This window comes from Camelus ferus, chromosome 13, assembly GCF_009834535.1.
Source record: "Camelus ferus isolate YT-003-E chromosome 13, BCGSAC_Cfer_1.0, whole genome shotgun sequence".
Taxonomy (NCBI): Eukaryota; Metazoa; Chordata; class Mammalia; order Artiodactyla; family Camelidae; genus Camelus; species Camelus ferus.
In genome coordinates, this window is record NC_045708.1 from 64,137,175 (window position 1) to 64,161,096 (window position 23,922).

The 23,922-nt window shown below is 40.3% G+C and overlaps 1 protein-coding gene across 1 annotated transcript in view; it reads right to left on the reverse strand.

Annotated features, from left to right (window-relative positions):
• Positions 1-2,736: 2,736 nt before the first annotated feature.
• LOC116668101 overlaps positions 2,737-23,922 on the reverse strand; it is a 54,689-nt gene continuing 33,503 nt past the window's right edge. Inside the window, exon 6 of the mRNA XM_032494656.1 lies at positions 2,737-3,612. Coding sequence (XP_032350547.1) covers positions 3,415-3,612 — 198 coding nt within the window. The 3' untranslated portion in view covers positions 2,737-3,414. The remainder of the gene's footprint in view (positions 3,613-23,922) is intronic.

Below are 23,922 nucleotides of genomic sequence, written 5' to 3' on the forward strand. Positions count from 1 at the left end.
CATCCTTTCTGCAGTGCTGCAGCCACTGACCCAGGGCTGCTCCAGGCTGGGCAGCTTCTCACAGCAGCTCTGGCAGGCATTAAAGAGCCTTCTCTTGCTGCTTCCCATCTGGGTGCTCCAAATGATGGCCCTGCCTCCTGCTGCTTCCTACTGCCTCTGTCTGGAGAGCTGCAGGGAAACCCTGGAGGAGATGTGCTGTCAGAACTCTCAGTGCCTCTCGCCTGCTCTTGTCCCCTGGGGTCAGGTCTGCTTCTACTCCAGCCAGATTTTCTTACTGTCCACAGCTACTGGTCAGAAGATTGATTTCCCCCTGGTGGTGGCTTTTGTTGGACAAGGACTCGGTAGATTGCCAAGTATTTGCTAACAACTTTTTATGAGCATAGAGTCCTATTAGTGGTCAAGAAATGAGTGAAAAGAACTAAACAAACACACAAATTAATTATTTAAAAACCAAACATCTTGTTTGATAAGAGTCCTCTGCTTTAAAAGAACATATTGAAATCTGCTAGATTCTATAAATTTTTTTAGTCTGTCTGTAAAGTTCATTCATCAGTTTGACAAATATATACTAAGCACATGCAGTGTGCCAGGTTCTGTCCCCAGTGCTAGGAATACAAGACAGGCAAGATGCCTGCTCTCACAGAGTTTCCAATAAATAAGCTAACACCAGTTATTGATAAGTCCAATATCCAACAGTGGGTAAGTGATCAGAAGAAAATAAAGCAGGATAATGGGACAGAAACTAATGGTAGGAAAACTTTGGACAGGGAGCAGAAGAAAGGTCTTTGAGAAGGAGACATCTGGGATGATGCTTTGAAGACCCAGGGGAAGAAAAATCCAGGCAGGAGGAACAGTGAAGTTACAGGAACGAAATAATCCAGGAAGTGAATAACAGGATATGAGATCAGACAGACCAGCCCAGATCAGGAAGGACTTAAGAAAACTGTGGTAAGGAGTTTAGATTTTATTCTATAGACAGTGGGAAATATTGGAAGATTTCAAGAGGGAATGACAAAGGGGGAGGGTTTAGTTCAGTGGCAGAATGCGTGTTTAGCATGCACAAGGTCCTGGGTTCAATCCCCAGTACCTCCATTAAGATAAATAAATAAACCAAATTGCCTCCCCCCAAAATTAGTTTTTAAAAAAGGGAATGACATTCTGTGATTATATTTGTAAAAGATCATGTTGGCTGCTGTGTAGAGACTGGATTGCAAAACTCCAAGACCCATTAGGAGCTAACTGTAACCTAAATAAGAAATGATGGTTCTAAAACTCTGTGAAGTAAATGTATGTTCTATTAGATAATGCCCTCTGCTGATAGCCAACTATACAGGGTACTGGATCAACTGTGTAACAAAGTACATGCCTGGGTCACCTGTCTTGCAGATCTTTTTATAATTTAATAGAGGTGACAGGTAAAATAAAAGAGATACCTTGTTGAGGCAATAAAAAATTGGCAGAGGTCAGCAGGCCCTCAACAATGTTGCTGGGGTAAAATCTTCCGGGACACCATGCCTTGAATCACCAGTGTTACAGAAGAACAAAAAACATCACCCAGATCTTGAATCATAGTGACATAACCAGGAAAACTGCAAGCAAATATAAACATAATCTTCAACTTAGAATATTCCAGGCACTGTACTAATGCTCTACATGAATCATTTAATTCTCCAGAACAACCCTGTGACAGTGATTATTATCCCCATTTCCTAGATAAAAACCCATGCCTGTGGACATGGTAACGTGCCTAATGTTACACATAGCTAACAACCACTAGAGCTCAGCCTCAAATCTCCATCAGTATGACCCCAAATCCAAGCTTATAAGGGTGAGGCCAGTGCTCCCCAAGGTTGCCTGATGACAAAAATTAGCTTGTTAAGAATACAAATACCCATTCCCCAACCCCCGGCAGGTCCCCAGAGTCAGAATCCCCAGGGAAGGGTCTGGAAAGCTATTGCTTTAGCAGTGGCCCTGAAATGATTCTGATTATCTTATTCTTCATACGTAATTACTCTGAATATACAGCTTACACTGGAACAGGCCATATCTGATATAAAAGAACATGGACAAATGGAGAGTACAACATAAAGGAACGGTTAAGGCAGGCGGCTTTTATCAGAGATTCCTTGGAAGAAGTAAGTTTTGAGCTGGATTTTGGAAGGAATGCTGAAAGAAAGGAAGAAAGGAAGAGAGAAAGGAAGGAAGGAGGAAGGAAGGAGAAAGAAAGAAGGAAAGAAAGAAGAAAGGAAAGAAGAAAGGAAAGAAGAAAGGAAGAAAGGAAGAAAGAAAGGAAGAAGAAAGAAAGAAAGAAAGAAAGAAAGAAAGAAAGAAAGAAAGAAAGAAAGAAAGAAAGAAAGAGAAAGAAAGAAAGGGAGGAAGGAAGGAAGGAAGGAAGGAAAGAAATGAAAAGAAAAGAAAAGAAAAGAAAAGAAAAGAAAAGAAAAGAAAGGAAAGAAAGAAAAAAGAAGGGAGGAAGCCATGAAAGAGACAAGAAGGAGAGAACCGGGTGTGTAGGGCACTGATAGGAATTGATGTCCCAAGGGAAGGAGGTAACTTAATTCAGCACACACCTCACCACTCAGTCCTTTTTCCCCCTATATTTTTAACTGTATTTAAAATCATAAAAGCAATACATAGTCATTTCAAAAAATAGAGAGAGAAAATAAAGACAGAAAAAAATCACTCAAAGCACCACCACCAGAGATAAACTATTTTTAAAGCTTTAATACTTTATTTCTAGTCTTTTTTCTATACTTTCCAATAATTTCATAAATTGTACAAAGTCAGAAGCATAATATATGTGTGTGTATATACACATTTGGCAACGACTTGGCAATAGATACCAAAAAATAAGGGATCTACACTTTTAATCTCCTCTGTTCATTCTTCTATAAATCTATCATGAAAATCCAGAACACTAAACAAAATTATGTAAAAATGTACTAAGTCTCCCACCACTCAGTTCTTATACTGAGTCAAGCAGGTTTAGAGTATCTGAAGGTTACTGAAGCTGCCTAGATCCTTGGCCTGATCTTGGCCAAGATTGTCCTAGAAAGTCAGTCCTTAAAACAATAGTTTTATTAATCATTTTCTTGGATTAAAAGGTCAGAAAGAATCCTGTTGTGAGATTTTTTTTCCTGTTTAAAATAAAGCTTGTTTACCTGACTTCCTACCATAGACAAATAATCCCAGAAGACAGCATTACTTGGAATATAACAATAGAAAATTTTCTTTTACTGATTCATAGACATTTTTAAGTACATTTCCAACTGGATGCCACAGAATCCGTGTCCTAAATTCTTCTACAGCATTACTTTTAACAGCCTGCAACTCAGTCACCAGATGCTGATCCAGTGCAAACAGTGTACCAGTGACAATGATGAAGAAACTGTGCCTGTTAATCATGATGAGGGTTCAGAGCCCAGTGGGAGAAGACAGACAACCACATGTCATTCCATTACACGTCCTGGAATGGAGGTTTGTGCAAATGACCAAGTCTTCTAAAGAGGGAGCTCTGCTTCCGCCAGGGGAGTGAGGGAAGATGAGTGGCCTTGCTTGCTGGGTTTTGAAGGACTCACAGGATTTCCATGAGAAGAGGATGAAGACAGTATTCTAGACCAAGGAGAGAGAAGAAAGAATGGCACAGAGGTCAACATGAAAGAGTGAGCATGGAGGTGCCAGACACTGTGGCCCACAACGTTTTCAGCCTGCAGAGCTGATTTAGGAAGCTGCCCCTGGCAAACTGATTGGAAGGCATTTGGACTGAAGATGGAAACTACTTAGGGCGCCACAACATGGTGCAGGCAAGAGATGCTGGAGAGTTGTCGTTAGGAGAGTGGGGATGGATGGGGACAAGGCGGCAGAGGCACAAAAGGAGAAGAGACACACAAATGTTCCCAAACTGTTTAACATCAAAGTATTTAAACATCTAGAAAAGTTGAAAGACTAGTACAATAAATAGCCATAAAACCTTCACCTAGATTCAAATTCAATTCAGGAGTCATTGCCTTTTTGCCATATTTGCTTTATTTTTAAATAAATGCATGTATTTTGAAAGAAAGCTGTAGAAATCATGACACTTCACACTTAAACATTCATACCCGAATATGCATCTCCTAAAAATTAGAACTTTCTTCTGTATCGCCACAATGTCATTATCACAGCTAAGAAAATTAATATCAGCTTCTCAATATCACATGCCATTTAACATATAGCTCATATTCAGATTTTCTCCAATTGCCCCCCACGTGGCTTTTTGGCTGTTTTTAATCAGGCCAAGAGTCAGTCAAGGTTCATATGTTGTATTTGGTTGGGATGTCTCTTGGTCTCTTAATCTAGAACAGTTCTTCCTAAACTTTCTGCACTGATGATACTCACTTTTGGAAGAATCTAGAAAAAAAAAGTCTTACAGAGTATTTCACATTTGGGATTCCTCTGTAGGTTTCCTTGTAATTTCATTGTTCTTTGATTCCCTGTAATTTCCATGTACATGAAGTTAGGCCTAAAGTCTTAATTCGACTAAGGTGGAACACTTTTGGCAAGAACAGTTCACAAACAATTCTGTGACTTTTATCAGCATCACATCAGGAGGAACATAACGCTATCAGTGCTTTTAGGTCACTCACACGATCAAAGTGCTGACTGCCAGATTTCCACACCCTTCACAATTAGTAAGTAACACGCGTGGTGACCCTTCGTCGCCCTGTGACCATCCTGTTCTGCAATAATCTTTCACCACTGATGATCGTTGCCTGAATCAGCTATTTCATTGGAGGTTGCAAAATAGGGACTTTCAAGTATTAGCACTTCTTTTTTGTCATTCTTTTCTAAAGATGAGCTTTCCCTCATCAACTAGGGCAATTTCTCATAAAAAGATAAACATTTAGTTCTCTCCCTTCCACTACCAATTTCAGAGGGAAGATAAATGAGCAGTCATCTCTCATGATCCAGTGATTTTTTTCCCTCCTTTTCTCCATTTTTTAATGTATCACTATGACTCATAGATTTTTTTGTTCCACGTTTTACAATCAATTGTACTCACCTTCAGATTGTCCAAAATTTATCTAGTGGGAGCCCTTTCAGACTAACTCCTGGATCCTTTCCTTTTAACACGGCCCCCAAAACCCCTGAGCACTTCCTTGGCTTCTGACACGAGAGATCCTACTTGTATCCTACACTCACCTTGTAGTTTTCATGCCCAAGAACTAGAATCAGCTATTTCCCCAAAGATCATTTTCCTTTTCAGTAGGTAATGATAAACAGAAACCAAAATCTGGATTCTGGATGTGCTTATTACTACCGGGATGATAGTACTTCTATGTTCTTTCAGTGGACAGAGGTAAAATAGATTGATAGACACATATATTTTTAATACATCAGTCCATATTGATATTTACAATTCAAATTTCACATTATATTTTAATATTACAAGTCTATTCCTATTAGATGTTTAAAGGAAGAATGAACAGAAGTGGGGAATGAGTCAGATGTATGAGGAAGGGAAAAGAAAGATCAAGAATGGCTCCCTAAGTTCCTGGTTTGAGAACATGAACCTGGATGAATGGCACTGCCGCTGCCATTTTACCAAGATAGGAAGTAAGGAAAAGGAGGAAAGTTCATGGGGTACTGGTGAGGGATGAGGAACTGATTATATATAGTTCAGTGTTTTATTTTAGTATCTATAACCTATTTAAGAACTGACACACACATAGGTGAGGCATTGACAAGAGAAAGGCTTTACATAGGTGTAGAAATGTGAGCTACATTCAAGGTACCAGTCAAGGTTCGCTAGCGTTGGGTACTCTTCAAACACTATTAACATCTGTGAAATCTCTGTACTGCAGTACCTGGATGAAGCTTGATGCCTGAGGATGACTCACCAGGGCAAGAAAATCTAGCTCAAACAAAGGAGGAAAGAAAATTAAACATGAAGGTAAAGATCTCCTGGGAAGTAAAAGAGAAGCCTAAAAACAACCATGGATTAAAACATGGTGTATTAATTTGTTGGCCTGTCATAACAAAACACCAAAGATTGGGTGGCTTAAGCGACAGAAATTTATTTTCCTACAGTTCTGGAGTCTGGAAGCCCAAAGTCCAGGTGTTAGCAGGTTTGCTTTCCTCTGTGGCCCTCCCCTTGGCTTGCTAATGGCCATCTTTCTCTCTGTGTCCTCACATGGACATCTTTCCACCTGTTTTTCTGTGTCCTGACCTCCTCTTCTTATAAGGGCACCAGATATTGGATTAGGGCTCCCCAATATGACCTCATTTTGCCCCGATTACCTCTTTCAAGGCCCTATCTCCAAATACAGTCACATTCTAAAGTATTAGGGCTGAGGATTTCAACATGTGGATTTTGGGAGGGCACAACTCTGCCCATAACACATGAGGTAAAAAGAAGCTATGTGATAGAATGAAGGTACGTGCTTAAGAAAGTCAGCAAGTCTTCTTGGTGGCTGGGTCTCATTTCCGACTGGACAAAGACAGTTTGGTAGCATTATTGCAACACAACGGCTTGAACAAATCTGAGATGATGATTAAATGACGAGCCACATATTCATCCACATTTCTATGGTTAGAGATGAATATACAGAGAGAAAATTAGAGACAGAAGAATATATCCACCCCGTTTCCACCAAGATTTTCTAGGCTTTGAACTTGAGTCATTATGCTTAGGTTGCTTTCTGCCGGGGGAGAGGGTGGCATTTAATCATGGCTTTTTTCTTCTTTTTTTCAGGACAAGTAGCCCTGTGCCAACTGACTCATTTGATACCAGCCTTAATTGTCATAAATGATATGGGAGCGGCAGATCTCATCTATCTCAGTATAGGAAAAATTAAAGAAGAGGAAATTAATTTTTTTTTAAAGATTGGCACTCAAAGATGGAGAAAAGGCCAAGGGAGGGGCTGGTGAACCACCTTGCCTGGAGCCTTGCTTAACTACTGAAGGACACAGCTGAGACTCCCTCGTTTGACTCCTCTCCCAGTGTACTTTCTACTTCACCACAACTCAGCAGCTCTGTGTTTAACTTTTGTCTGTTAAAAATGTTCTTGGAAGTATTGCTTACAAATGATTTCGAAATGCCAAAGAACATTCTGGTATGGTGATTACTAGTACAGACTGGTCAAACAAGCTTGTGTTTTAATCTCAGCTTTATCATTCACTACTCTATAGCCTTGAGCAGGCGGTCTAACTTCTTAAAGCCTCGGTTTCCTCAACAGTGGAACTGGGATAACAGTAGAACCTACTTCACAGAATGGCCCTGACGACTTTTAAGTTAAAGCATTAAAAAAAAAACAAATTGGGTTTGGCACATGGTTAAGTGTTCAGCATATAGGAGGGGAATTGTTATTATTCGTGATCAGACCCTAACATAAATTCAGATTTTCCATTCTGGTTTCCCAGGTAAAATGAAGTAAAACTAGATAAATAAGTGAACAAACAAACAGACATTGTTAGTTAGACATCTTTCTGCTTCACAGCCTTGAAGATGTCTATTACAGTGCCCCAGGATCTAACAGTTGAGCAAAAGAGAGAAAAACAAGCAGAACAATTGAGTCAAAAGGTTCTATAACTCTATGGATGGAAAATCACAGCATAGGAGAAGACCAAAATCTCCCAGGCAGTGGAATAAGAGAAAGAGAAGTTCTAGAACAACAGAAGGGGCCTGAGGGAAAAAAAAGGAAAGGATGCGATCAGATCTACAAGCACGACAAAAACACTGGTGCAAGCCAGGAGTGAAGGCGATCGCTTTCCGGATAGAAGAATAGAGTTAAGATGCCCAAAGAAAGCAAAAGTTGTCTCCGGCAAGAAAGACTCCTTGCCTTTCAGAGCCTGGGATCCCTGAACGTGAAGAGGGTAGTCATGTGAGAAATTGACCGTTAAATCTTATGGGGCCCCTTTAGTGACTCCCATGAAGTGCTAGCTAGTCACAGAGCCCATGCGCTTAAGCTGGTTGCTATGTTGATTTTCTTTGATTAATGATTTCTCCCATAAGTTGGGTTCCAGGGCCCTGCTGAGAAGCCTATCATTCAAAATTAATGAAATGCTGTTATTATTTTAAAGTACCTATTGTGCACATGGGAAACTCTAGACTCAGTTGAAGTAATAGTCTTCTAGAATGCATGTGTAGCACAAGCGATCCTCACTGAAAGGACTATTTATTTTTGTCAAACATTATGGCCTCGAAGATCAAAAAGCAAGACCCAGAAGTAAAAGCACAAAATGAATTTGCCCACAATGCACAGAGAGGAGACAGAACCAGAGGGACTCTTCTGGAACAGATGTCTGCAAGTCCTCCAGTTAAAATGAAGGAGAAAGGCACTTTCGGTAACGTGGTCATTTCAGCTCTCTGCTTTCCTTAAATGGTCACCAAGGAACCAGATCCATCCATACTTTTTGTTCATTCTTTTCCTGGTGATTTCAATTCTAGTCTAAGAACTTCCTTGGGAACACTTTGCAAGGCAATTTGGCAGTATTTATAAAAAAATATTTAACGTGATAATCCTCTGACCCAATAATTTCACTTTTAGGAAATTTTCCTGTAGAAATTCTAATTAAAGTGCTGGAAGATATAGATATGAGGAAATCTACTGTCCCGTTGTCTGGAATATTGTGAAATGAACCAAAATGGACTGGTTAAATAAATAATGATTGAGCTGTACACACACCCTGGAGTCAGACCACCTGAGTCTGTGTTTCCATTTCTCTACAACTTTCTAGTTGTGGTTGCTTGCATTTGTTTTTCATTGCAGCCACCATAACAAATTATCGCTATTTTAGAGGTGCAAAACAACCCAAATTTATTATCTTATAGTTTAGTAGGTCAGAGGTCTGGTATGAGTCTCACTGGGCCAAAACCAATGTATTGGCAGTGCTGGGGTCCTTCTTTCAGAGTCCAGGAGAGAAGGTGTTGACAGGCTTCAGTCTCATGTGGTTGTAGGCCTGAGGTCTCTGTTTCCTTGCTGGCTGTTGGTTGAGAGCTGCCCTTAGCTCCTCTTGCCGGCCCCAGCCCATAGACCCCTATGTCTCAAAAACAGGAATAAGGTGCTTATTCCTTCTCACACTGTCGTCTCTCTGCTCCTGCTTCTACCACTGCATCTCTCTTTAACCCAGACAAGTAAGGTTCCACTTTTAAGGGCTCAAGTGATGAGACTGGGCCCACCCAGATGATTTAGAATAATCTCTCCATCTCAGGGTCTTAACCTTTAGCTGATCTGCAAAATCCCTCTTGTCAGGTGAGGTAGGGTACTCACAGGTTCTGGGGATTTGAAGGAGGACATCTTCCGGGGCCATTATCTCACCTACTATACCTCTCCCCTACTACTCACACCTCAAGCTCTTCATCTCCAAAATGGAGCTTTGTCTACATACGGTTCTTGTAAACTATAGATGAGACAAACCCTTGGCACAAAGTAATCACTCAGCAAATGTTAGTTATCATCATTTCTATGTAGCCATTTAAAAAAAATTAGACAAGTTCATACTGTATAGCACAGGCAACCATATTCAATCTTATAGTAACTTACAATGAAAAAGAATATGAAAATGAATATATGTATGTTCATGTATGATTGAAGCATTATGCTGTACACCAGAAACTGATACAACATTGTAAATTGACTATACTTCAATAAATATATATATATATGCAAAAAAGGAGGCAGAACCATATTACTGACATAGAAAAACGTTCACAAGATATATTTGAGGAGGGAAGGTACAGCTCAGTGGTAGAGTGCGTACCTAGCATGCATGAGGTCCTGGGTTCAATCCCCAGTACTTTCATCAAAAAAATAAATACATAAATAAACAATTTAATTGCCTCTCCTCGGCCCCCCACAAAAAAATGAATTTAGATATATTTGAGAAAAGTAAGCTACAGAACAGTGTGTATAGTATAACTGCTTTTCTTATAAAAAAAGGAAAAATGACACTTGTACTTGCATAGGGGATTAGATGTCTGATTAGATACCAAGAGACTGAGATTAAGGTGAGTAGACTTGGACCTTTTTCCAATGATGCATATTTTAAAATTTAAAGTGGTAACAACATTAGGAAGATAGTGTTTATTGTCCAAAACAGTGTGGAAACAAAAAGGAAATACAGAAATGATTGCTTATAAAATAACAAGAAAGAAGAAAAAAAGCACTGAAAAAAAAATGTTGGTAAGTAAAAAATTCCAAGTAAGATGCAAAAAATAATCCCAAACATGTCAATAATAATCACAATAATTATGAACAGATGATACCTGTTTATTAAAACACAGAGATTCTTCAACTGGAGAAAATTAAAAATTCCAGATGTGTGAAGGTATCATTTAGGTAAATTTTTAAAACACAAACATTAATAAATACATTGATTCTGGAAAAAAGTTCATATTTAGTTAAAGTATAGGAACAGAGGTGGGAAGTAAAAGCACCGATTTCAGGACTGTGGTTGCCTCTAGGCAGAAAAGAAAGGAAATAGGGAAAGAGAGGGTTACACTTAACAATTATATCTGTACTATTTTATTTCTTTCTAACAAAAATTATCTAAAACATATAGGACAGGACATTTGTCTTTTAAAATTCTGGCATTTTATATTCTGTAATTTTCTGTGCATATAAAATATTTTAAAAATTTTATAGAATTCCACTTAGAAGTTAGAAATAGGAATTATGTCCTGATGGTACATGTATTTTGGATTCTAGGGAAAAAGTTAAAAATTTTAGCAATAAACATAAAATTAGAACAGACAGATGAAAATGTATTTTCTCTTTGTGTCCATCAGTTAGGGTTACCATCTACTGCACACTCACACTAAGTTAAGGATGATACTGTTTGGAAATGCCCAAAATATGTACCTTAAAATGTTTAAGAAGACTTAAATAGAAACTTACATACAAATTTAGTAGTTCATAAATGTTATCAAGAAATAAAGAAGCAATTGGAATAGTGATTAAATTTTTCAGAGAAATTTAATTTTGAGCCAGATTCTGAAGGAAGAGAGCTTCATGGATTTCTAAGAGGGGGCAAATTCAGATGGGAAAATGGACTGTGCCAAGGCACAAAGGGACCTCATCGGGGGAACGCAGGGGACAGCAGTAGATGAAGGTGGTTGGAGCAAAACTTCCTTCCTGAAATTCTGAAGTGCTCTGGAAACAGACATAGGCATTTACATGGACATCAACACAGAAAAATGTCAATATACAATTAAATAGAAGATTTAGGCTACCAGAAGAATAGATCTGACATCAGATTTAAATCGACTATAACAACCACATTCTTCTCTATATATTTGCTGGAGCCAATGGAGTCCAACAGAGCCGCAACTTTTAACTTTATGTAAATGTAAAAGTTCATCTTTATGAACTGCTTTTCAAGAAAAAGGGGAAGTGCTGATGGAGAACCATGAAGGAGCCTCAGTTCCTTCTCTGTTGGAAGTGATGGAATGACCTCTCTCGGGTTACATACAGTTATTTAATAGGTGAACACACACAAACAGCCTCCCCCCAAGAAAAGAAACTTTATTTTGAAAATATCCCACCTAATGCCATCAAAATATTCTAAAGTTGGGCTGAATTCCTTTCTGCCTTCAAATTAATTTGCATGAAAGGCTCACCCTCAGTGTACTGGGAGGATGTAGGTGGCCGTGATTACTAACAGGAAATTTGAGTTAATCCAGATCTTGGGAGTTGGCAGCATAGACAGTTTCCTGTGACCCACCTGGCCGATCAGCAGGTCCTGCTGCCTCTGCCTCCCCATCCTGACAATGCTGTGAGGCAGCTTCCCCCGTGGCCCCCCTACCACACGGCTGCCGGAGTGCCCTCTCTCCCTCTCTGTCTCTCTCCCTCTTTCTCCTGGCCAATCCAAACAGATTCCCCATCACGCTTAGTCTTCCCCAGGGAGCCCCACACTGATGTGTCTCTGCAAGTTGTGCGATGGGTCATGGGCCACATGTCACTGATGATAAAGCTCCAAAGATTCCAACCACCCACTTTCCTCAGCCTGTTTTCTAGAAAGCCTTTCCCTAGTCACTCAGTCACCGGCTCAGCTGCCTGGCCAACTCCTGCTCCTGCACGTCTCAGCTCAGATGCTCTCTTCCCTGTGGACCCATATTCCTGACTTCCCCCGCCAGCTCACGTTCTTTAAAGCCTTGCTGCATTTTGTATAGACTCCCACGTGAGACTTGCCTCGTTTGATGGCAATTGTTTATACAACTGTCTCCTACTCCACTGTAAGCCCCTTGAGGACAGAGATTATGCCCCAGTTCTCTTTATATTTGCCAGTAAACAGCAGCTCCTGGAACACTTCAGGGACACAGTGAACATTAATGGATGCTGAATGAATAAATTAGTACTACCACTGATACGGGGTCAAGAAATTCCCCAGTTTATTAGATCACTGCCTCCCCCCATTTTCTGCTACACGTGGCAGGCAGCAGGGGAAAATCTTTCTCCATAATTATATCAAATAACTCTGCCCCATGAAGTCTCTCTATTTTGAGACTAAAGGTTGAAAGATTTTTTTTTCCTTTATAAAATTAAAGACTTTGATGATTGGTAAAGAAAAGCTACTAGATTCATTAGAGGAGAGAGTGGTCTAGTGGTTCTTTCTATGCTCCTGTAACTAATCACAGATAAGTAGTTTAAACAATATTAGTATCTGTAAAAACCAATAAGGATGATGAGTTAAATCATAAAAATCTCATGCAATTTCTATTGCCCCCCATACGCTCAGTGCATTATTTCTAAATGGAAAAGTACAAATATTGGGATAAAAACATTTAAACTACAGAAACACAAAACTCCAAAAGCTAATCCTTCCTAAAGGGCAGAATTTAATTCTGTGCTAAACTACTGTCTGTGGGATTAAGAGGCGTGGTTAAGCAAACATTTGAGAACAAGTAATTACCACTGAATCTCTCTATCACATATTTGTCTCACGCATTATTTATACAACAAGCCCACAGACGGGAAAAATAAAATGCTGTTTGAAACATTTTTTTCCAGCCACAAATTTTTCAGGCTTAAACTTTTTTTTTTTTTTTTTTTTTTGCCTTCATCAAAGATTATTTACTCCTATGGTCTTGGGTTGGACAGCAGTGGGGTTTCTTCTTGCTGATATAGACAAAGAAATGATATTTCTAACCTGCTGTTCCTGTCTGTGTCCTTCCAGCCAACCCCAGGCCTCTGAATGCGGATGTTCATGGTCGCTGTAGCTGGTGTTATGTCATGCTTTCAGAGTGGAATGGACTTGCAAGGGAACACTTGTATTTATTCACTTATTTGTTCATTCAGCAAGTATTTACGAGAAACCTACGTGCCCAGAATTGATACTGGGATCTCAGGATACCAGCGGACAAGACAGGGTCCCCACCCTTGATGAGTTCACAGTCAGAGACCATTGAACCCACAATTGCAGTGTAGAACGATAAGCCAGGATAGGAGGACACACCCAGAGCTGCAGGGATCTGGCACCTGTCTGGGATGGTCAGGGAGGGCTTCTGGCAAGACGTGTCCTCTAAGTTGCATCTTGACTGACCTGTAGGGCCCACACGATTAAAGGAGGGTAGGGAAGTGGAAAATTCTAAGCTAAGGGAAGAGCTGGGAGAGATCAGAGTGTGGGAGAGAAAGTGGGAGTAGATGAGGCAGGGTGGTGCTTACCGAGGGAGCAGAGCAGACGCTCACAAAGCCACGGAGTCTGAGTCGTGAAATAAGCATTTCCTGTGCTCATAAACCAGCTTCTGTGGCCCTCCTCCCCGCTCTACCTGGGACACCTACAACAGAGAGGAAAGGGGATTGCTCAAGTATATTTGAGAGAGACATTAAGCCTCCGGGCAGCAGCATCTTGGCTGGACTGATTCTGGCATTTTCTCCCATTTTAGCATTTTTGCACGAAGCCGGGAGACGTGTGCTATCAAACCACATGCAACTCCAGCCCAGCTCTGGCTGCAATGCAGTATTTGGCAAGAACTTGACCTGAGTCTAGGGATTTAATGTCATTGTGCCTCGGTGCCTTGTCTTTAGAACAGATTGCAGTGAGAATTAAGTAAGTGAGTGCATGTAAAGTGGTCAGAACAGAGCCTGGCCCAGAGCAAACGCCCTATAAGCATTAGCCATAATTATTTAACTCTGCATGTGGGACGTGTCAATGAAGCTGGTTGGCCAGTTACTTAAATAACCAGCCGGTCATTTATAGGAACTGGGCTCAGGAGTGAAGTTGCTGTTGTTTAATGTCTTTGGCACTAACAGGAGGTTAGGGAAGTTAACCCAGGAGAACAAAGGCTGAACTTCGGCAGTGGACTTTTTGGTTTATATCCAATCCCTGAACATTCAGTATCCCTGTACTTACTGTCTACTGAATGTCAAGCCTGAGGGTCAAAGATCCCTGAGATGGACTAACGATCTATTATTCATTCAATACATGCTTAGAGGTAACCAGGTGGAAGTCTGCTGAGGACAGACCCTCCAGCTGAAGGTGATACATGTTACAAAGAGGCACGACAGTAAGAATCAACGCTTGCTTTACCCCAGGCTCTGTGCTAACGTCTCCCACCCGGATTATCTCAAAGTGCTGTGGGAGTTGATAGGATGGATGCATGGTTCCCAGCTGGGGTGATCACGAAAGACTTCACTGAGGTGGAGGCATTAGAACAGAATCTTAGAAAATACTTTACTTCTGGAGCATTTTGCGGAGCCCTGCTTTTACAGTAGAACAGGTCCAGTGGCTTGTTTCTAAAGCTGCCTCTTGGTACAAAGGCTCTTGTAAAAGAAAAAGTCAATAAAATGGGATGGTTTCTACTAAAAACTCTCATCTCACCACAGAAGAGAACTACTACCAACCTGAGTACGAGTCCAGCTGTTGCTTAAACATGAACAACTTCTCATTCCATTGTCAAGCCCAGGAATCATCTCGCCTGCGTTGCAGTCCCAATGCCACCTCTCCCTGAACGCCCCTCCTTTCCCACCAGTCACTGGGAGTCATGTTTGCAGCACACGCTGGGATCCTGTTCCTAATTATTGATTGTGTAATTTATTGATAAAGCAAAGCCAAATATGAGTAAGATGGAAAGCCTAACTAGAAATAAAGGACTCAGTGTCCCAACAAGGAAAATTCCAGGGCTTCAAAAATAGAAAATCAGTGATGCATAGTTTGAGGGCTTTGTCACTGAAGAAATAATCCCAGGATTTAATAAGCCAGAAAATGGATTAAACAGATGGGGGAAAGTTATCAGTGGCAGAGAATGGGCACCTACAGAGAAACAGAATGATTTAGAACCCAAATGACGCCGGCACACACTCAACATTTAGTTGTGTCCTGAATGAATGTGACAGAAAATCTGGACGAAAAGGAAGATGAAATCGGCCGGGAAGAGAGAACACTGCAGAGTATCGGCTGGTACAGGGATGCTGGAGCCTCTTTTTTGCTGAATTGATCAGCCCATTTAGCTAAAGAGTTGGTTTGTCTGATTCCTTTCCTTATGGAATTGATTACTTGAGTGAACCAACCAAAGCAATAACTTCAGCAGAGTGTGGAGACAGCTTCATTCTGAGAAGCTGGCCCTTAAATACAGTTAACCCTCGAACAAGAGAGCTTTGAACTGTGAAGGCCCACTTATATGTGGATTTTTTTTTTTTTGCAATAATAAATACTACAGTATTACACAAAACTGAGGACAGGGAGCTGGTTGAAACCGAGGATCCAGAGGAAACCTGGATGCAGAGGGCGGACTTTAAGTTATACTTGGATTTTTGACCTCAGGGAAGGTCGGCACCCCTAACCTCCATGTTGTTCAAGGGTGAGCTGTGTGCAGAAAAACGTTTTTCATAACCAAGAAACCATCCCAAGGGTACACGTGTCTACATATCCTTGTCTGCCCACACCTGTCTGAATGTGCTTCTAATCAACTGATCGTTTACACTTAGGTCAGCTCAAAGGCCCTTTATAGGACCAACTTAATTTTGAGTGTCAGTGAGTTGCTGCATGATCATTACCACCAGATCATTTAGCCTCTCTTTTCTAATTATCGTATCACACCACTAAAAGAATGATGTACACACACACACACACACCACAATGAGACTGATCAGGACGTTTTTCCATTTTCAAGAAACAGAGATCTGGAAACAAGCGGAAAACACAGCTTCTGAGCGATGGCATAACAAGTTACTATTTATACCTCATCTTCCATCCGTAGATGTGAACTAGGGGTCTTTCCCTGCCAGAGAATAATTTTAGGGAATGACTTTCCTGGTGAGTTCACAGTTTGACCCTGCTTGTATCACCATCTTGAGTCAGCAGTGGATAATGCTGTGCAGAATAAACTAATTTTAGTCATCTGTGAGATCCTTGTAAACACTCTATAGTGACTCTTAAAAGTCAGCGTGAACTTGCTATCTCTGCTTCATTTCCTGCTTACAATAATCCACTAGGGGTATTTTTAGCTGATGACATCTTACAGGCCTTGTCTTGGTGAGTTTCTTGGTTTCAGAGCTGGCGTTTGAAAATTATGCCACAGCTTCCAAAGTCAAGGGGCCTCTGGTTAAATGAAAAGTGGCAAACAAATAAGGCAAGAAAAGGACATGGAAGTGTAAGTGTCCTATACATGCTACAGGAAAAGCACTGCCCACCTTACTTTTATTTTTAATATTTTCCGTGAGCCCCGGCCCACAGCTGCACGGGGCTGTACCTTTGGAGTGTGGACTGATCCCTCAGCTTCTTAATCATCTCGTTCTGTGATGAGCCCCTGGGCTCTGAGTCACATTTCTTTGGCAATCAGTCACATGCCAAATTTAGAGCACTTCTAATTTGTTCAGCATCCCATGGGTCACTGAGAAAGAATAGGGCTTGAGGACAAACTCCACTGGTCAGATCATCCACATCCAGATGTGTGATCACAGGTTATGACACCTGGCCAAGAACTCATGTCTTCTGGAGTGAGAACTCTGTGGAAGAAAGACCTTGCACTCGGGCTTTGGGTTTCTGAGAAAGATACTGGGTTTGGCTGTGTTTACCAGGAATGTGGGAACCAGAAGGAGGGGCTGAGCTGGGAAGAAGAGGAATGAGGAGGATTTTAGGCAAACCCAACTCTTGAGGTTGGCAGTCAACAGCCCAATGGCCAGAAAGAAACATGAAGGGAAAAGTTTCTAGGTTTTTGTGTTCACCTTCTTGAAAAACCTTGAATCCTGGAATGTTTGATATCAGTGTTCTGGTCTGAAAAGAGAATTAGAGAACTTAAATGAAGTGTCTGGGAAGCAAAAGGAGGAGAGAGACTGAGGAAGGAAAGATGGGCAGAATCGGAAATATTATTAGGGAAAAAAGGGAAATGGTGCATCCTGAAATTATTTTTATAGGAAAGGCAGCTCATAAGAGTTCCAGGGTAGTTTCCATTTCTTGAATTCTTTAAAAGTGACTTTGAGTCTCTTGGATTTGGGGGGGAGCCAAATCTTTGCTATAGGAAATTTCATTTAAATGCCTCTTTCCAAAGAAAACACATATGATACCAAGATACACAATCTATGTGGAGCTTCTCTGCGCTGCTGGAAACTCGGCCCCACTGATTGATTCTTCTTTACTGACGATCACAGTGTCCTCAGTTTACCCCTCCTAAAGCGAGTTTGATGGGCTCGCAGCTGAGTGAAGCAAGTCTTTCAGAGCGGAGGCAGCTGCCGCTGTCTGGCCGGCTGCCCATGAAAGGCTTCAGCAGGGTCTCTGTGAACCATGCAGGCAGTGCTCAGGCCGGATCCTAAGAAACCAACCTTTTGAGGAACGTTGTGTTAAGGAATGTCTGGAATGTGTTCAGTCCCGGGAGTTCCCGGGCAGCCTATATGGTCCATGATGGAGAACGGGCAAAGCAGTGTTACAATGTTCAGCAAGACCGATTCAGATCAGAGAGCGATGAGGGGAAAAAAAAATCATTAAGATGAGGGATAAGATTGTCCATTCTCAACCATTCAATGCGGTTTCAGAATTTCCTTCTAGAGTCCAACTGCATCACACAGTCCATTTACTATAGTCCCAGGCTAATGAGAGGATAGGTGCTAAATAGGCTATAAATTTCAAACTAAAAAAAGTAGCAACTGCATGCAATTTTTTTTCATACTGTTTAGCTTAGTATATGAATGAGTGAACGCTGTTAAAACAGCAGCATAACTATACCCTTGACTTTACGTTATTAACAACAGTTATTTATGGGATGGGAAATTCTATTTCTAATTATATTTTAAAGATTTGCAATGTATTTAAGGCTTTTAAAAATTCTATTTATAGGTAAGTGTTTGTGTGCACATATACATGCATGTATATGAATATATTTTGTTTGAATGCCTCTTTTGTTTATTAGAACTGTGAATTTACTAAGGTCGAGGACACTGCTTTAATAACATTATTTAGTGTTTAAAGTCATATTTAATGTGCAGAGTGGTAATTTTTTTTTACTTCTTATTTTGAATACTCTCCATCTTAAGATTTCTCAGACTTTGTGTCTGCATTCCACATTAAGAAAAACATTTAACATATATACATACATGTAAAAAAATAAATATATTTAAAATTTTAATTCAGGACTCTTGTGTATGTGTTTATATGCTATTTATATACATATAAGTATGACCATGAAATAAAATCTACCCTTTCAAAGTGTGGTGCACTCTGGTATTTTCTTTTTTTTCTTTTTTTTTTTTTTTTAACATTTTTTATTGATTTATAATCATTTTACAATGTTGTGCCAAATTCCAGTGCTCAGCACAATTTTTCAGTTATTCATGGACATATACACACTCATTGTCACATTTTTTTTCTCTGTGAGTTATCATAACATTTTGTGTATATTTCCCTGTGCTATACAGTGTAGTCTATTCTACAATTTTGAAATCCCAGTCTATCCCTTCCCACCCTCCACCCCCCTGGTAACCACAAGTCTGTATTCTCTGTCTGTGAGTCTATTTCTGTCCTTTATTTACACTTTGTTTTTGTTTGTTTGTTTGTTTTTGTTTTTGTTTTTTAGATTCCACATATGAGCGATCTCATATGGTATTTTTCTTTCTCTTTCTGGCTTACTTCACTTAGAATGACATTCTCCAGGCGCATCCATGTTGCTGCAAATGGCATTATGTTGTCGGTTTTTATGGCTGAGTAGTATTCCATTGTATAAATATACCACATCTTCTTTATCCAGTCACCTGTTGATGGACATTTAGGCTGTTTCCATGTTTTGGCTATTGTAAATAGTGCTGCTATGAACATTGGGGTGCAGGTGTCATCCTGAAGTAGATTTCCTTCTGGATACAAGCCCAGGAGTGGGATTCCTGGGTCATATGGTAAGTCTATTCCTAGTCTGCACTCTGGTATTTTCTATTCTATTTTTTCATTTGTAAAATATATCATCATGACCCATTTTATAAATTTCCCTACCCGCCAATGAGTCATGACCTGGAATTTGATAAACATTATTTTACCTGGCCTTATAAATAATTTCATATTTCTATTAAGGAAAACAGAATGTTATGCAGTAATATGAATATCTATTTGAAGTGATTCAAGGAAATACATGAGTGTTAATAAGAGAACTATATCTTTGACTTAATTATAATCATTATTCTTATGTTATCATATTCTGCAGAACATTAAGTTTTTAAAAATGAGCATAGTCATGTAACCCCTTTCTTCTTTTTAAGTAATATTTTCACAAACTTTCAAACTTAAAAATTAAGCCATCTCCTTTCTTTAGCTGTCTCACCCAAGATCTCTGATTTTTTTAAAAGAAAGGACAATGATATTTAATAGAAAACAAAAATTAAAAGTAAAAGCCTGGGTTTTACCATAACAGACTTCCACTAGCTCACTTTAGAATTATAAGAAGGCCACATGCAGCATGAGGGTAAATGCAGAATCAGGTTCTGGGGACTCGGTGGCTCCTCATAATTGACCTGTAAATTTAACCTCTGAAGATCAGATCAGACATTAATTACCCAGAAAGGGTAATTATTAAAGAAATGTTATGGTGACTGCATCTGTGACAATGGAGAATCATTGTGCAGTGTGAACTGTCTCCCTAACACAGAGGTCTCTACTGATGCACTGGTTGGACGCAGTAAGCTGAAGACACCAAGAAGACTGCTTTTTTGAAACAGACAGTGTATTTCACCTTGACATATCTGCTTTGTAAATTTAGATTTTTGCATATTGAGTGAATTAAAATGGGCCCTACTTGTACTTTTTCTCGATACTGCCTACAGAGTTCACAAACTGCTGTTGAGAGATAGATATTTAAAACCCCAAAGACCACAGCATGGATTCCCTGGATGGCAAGACAGACAGAATCTTCAGATAAGGGTGACCCTTTAAGAACTGCCTTATGCGACTGGCCCTCTCTTCAGTGACAGGTGGGGTGGAAACACTGTACAAATTCTTCCCCACCCAGAGCAGGGAATTTTGACTGCACAACTCTCAACATGTCCTTCCACCCCTCACCCTCACCAACTTTCTTCACACGGCCTCCTCTGACTCTCCCACGCGACTGTAAGCCTCCCTCACTAGACTCTAGGTTGCCGGGGCAGGCATGGTGTCTGTCCTGTCCACTGTTGCATCCCCCAGCTAGCACTGTGACCTGAGCACATTCGGGGAGCATTCCATAGTAATGGGCTGAGGGAAAGAATAGACAAGTGAACCAATTTTAATTAATCATCCACTTTAACTGGAAGCTCCCTTCAAGAGTCAACCTTCTCCATACACCTGGTCCAGTATGAGGCAAGTGTTAACCCCTCTTAATGGGCATCCCCTTCCCCAAAAGCTAGCAGGGAACCCACTCCCAGGGAGCCTTCAGCCAGCATCTGATAACAGCCACAGCTCCTTGAGAGCAGCCCTGGGAGCCTCAGGGCAGTGGAAACAGCTGACCCCAGCCTCTGGAAAATCCAGAAGCAGCAGAGGTGGTGGCACCCAGGGTAGGAAAATAAAATTCACTTGTCATTTTTTGCCATATCCTCTTCCAATCTTTCTGCAGTAAGTATTTCACTGCTAAAACAAGAGGGAGGAAGGTAATCGTTTACAGGTTAATTGCTATGGACGGTACTGTCTGAGGTTTATAATAAGCTTTCCATCTATTTGTCAACACAAGTGCAAAGCGGAAGACTCCGATCTCTAAACACAGACTCCTCCAGGTATTGTCAGAAAGGAACCCCTGAATCAGGTCCATGCCCTTTACCGTCACACTCTCTCTGCCTCTCAGGGATCCCATAGTCCCCTCTTACACGTCTCACTAATCAAGTCTCCCAGCTGTAGAGGCTTAGATGTCCAAAAGTGTCTATTTACTCTCTTGATTCTCTCCAAAAGCCTTATAATGTCACCAAACCAATATAGCACATTTGTAAAGGTTAATGTAAAATAAATGATTTTAGAATATCAAGTGACTTTTACCTCCAATGTCCCTATAGAGAAAAACAATCCTTTGTGTTTCGAGGAACTAAAAATACTAAAACAACAACAACAGCCCTTTACAACCCTTATCCAGCTCTCTAGTGCTATGAAGCCACAAATGACAGTATGAATATCAAATAATTCTATTAAGGTGATAGAAAAGAACTGAGTTCAGTATAAGTCTCCTTCAATGTCACCACTGTTGGGGTGGATAAAATCTAACACTTATTGGGTGTTTATTATGGGCCAGGCCCCCTGCCACGTGCTTTCCACAGATTATCTTATTTCACAACAACTTTATAAGATAGATGTGGCTGTTCCCCTCCTACAGAAGCAAGACCCAAGGCACCAGGATTTAATTTGCCCAAGATCACACAGATGTTGAGCAAATGGTAGAGCCAGGACGTGCAGAGGAGAATCCAGTTTTTGCATGTCTCCAGGCATTTGAGACGCTAACTCCGGGGTCCACAGAGCAAAGCAAAGTATGAGCCCCCAGGATCCAACCAAGTGATCATTTGTCTTTTTGCAAGCCCCACATTAAAAGGTACATGACATCTACTAAATGGTTACCCTTGGGGAACCTTCAAAATCCGTCAGCTGGAAATAAGATTCCAGTAGGGGAAACTCTAAAACCTTTAATTGCTCCAAGATGATATGTTGGGTTGGTAGACCTGGCTCATCTTAAAAGGAAGGTTTTTTTTGAAGGTATAACTGAGTAATATGGCATTAAATAAACATGATTCGGGTTCTCATGCTTATAAAATCATAGTTGTCATTTCTGGGTTTGCTGAAGACTGGTGTGCGATTCCTTACTAAGTTGGTGAAAACCAATACTGTACACACTTAGGTACATTCTGCACTTTTCTTTTCTTTACCAAACCCTCACAGGGTTTTAAGTATTTTTAGTTACTGAAAATACTCAAAACAAAGATTGTTTTCCTCAGTATGAACATCAGAGGAAAAAGTCATTTCATGTTCTAAAATAGCTTATTTTATGTGCATCTTTACACACGTGCCACATTGATTTGGTTACTTTGTAAAGCCTTAAGACAGAACCAAGACGGCGTTGAGAAAATGTTGAAAAATCTAACAAGTGGAGACTCAAGACATTTATTGGTTTTCTTTCAAAACAACTACAGACAGATTTTCAAGGAGGTAAACGAGATGAAGACTGAAGGTAAAAAAAAAAAAAAAAGGATCATTTAATAAGGCATAGAGGTGGCCTTAGGAATTTGCACCTAAAGAAAATCTATAAGCCAAAAAATCATAGAATAAATAATCTTGGGAGGCAGTACAGCATGGGGTTAAGAAAAACCTCAGTCCCGTAGCCTGGGTTCACCCATGAGGGATGTGACCTTGTACAAGTTAGCCATTCTCCCTGTACTCAGTTCCTTCCTATTTAAATGGGTTGTTCACAAGACCTGCTTCCTAAGGTGGCTTGCTGTGAGGATGAAATAAGATGACTTATAGAAGCCCTTAGAACCATATCTGGTAGGTGCTCAGTAACTACCAGCTATTGAAGGCAGAAGATGTCACTATCACTGCAGCCCACTCGAAAGGGTGCGGAGAAGGTAAGTTAAACAAACGAACATCAGGACGCAAGTTAAACCAAAACAAGGCCAATCATAGGTCACCCGCTGAGACCTCATGGTAGAACTGACACACCGTGGGTGTTCAGTAAATACTGAATGATTGACTCAGCCAACCAGCTAATCAATCAATTAGTGAATGAAGCAAGGAATGGAGGCACAGGAAGAAAAGCCGACTTTCAGAAAAGCTGAATTCTCTGCCTTCTGCAGGCCCTTGATTCCTTCTAATCCACCCATAAGAGAGGACGTTTCCACCATTATTCAGAATAGTCTTTCTATTCCTCATGCAGTAACTCAGGTCAGAGGAGGGGATTTTAAACCTTTTCCAACACTAGACTAACATATATGCAAGAACGCAGCAAGTTTATAAACAAAAGACTCTGAGTGACCTCAACAGCATGACAGGAGAAAAAGATGTTCAAAGATGAAGTTGTGTTTAACACACCCTTTACTTCTGTCTGAGTAGCGTGATTTTAAAATGAACGAATATCGTGTGATAAAATATATATATTAATACATTTTCACATAAAAAGATAACTATAAAAGAAAAGGAAGTGTGTTGAATGAGGGAGTGGGGAAGCAAAGCCAGGGACATTGGTTGTCTCCTTGCCACTAGGAGAGGTATCCATTCCTTCAATCCAGTTATGTACCTTCAGAAATTGCTTTCGGCTTCTTTCCAATTCTGAACCATGAGCAAAATCACAAACACATTCGACAACAATATGTTCCTCTTGCGTAAATGTCTCTTCTAGGCCACATACATAATTAAAATCTTGTTGACTCAGGAATAATGTCTCAGAACTGAATGTCCAAACTCTGTAACTTGCTTCCTTTTCTAACCAGACAGGGCAGCTGCCAAGAGCTTCTGAGCCCTCTGCCGTATGTAATTATTATACATTATATAGCATATACTTGATTTGCCAAAGCCTGCCAGAAATTG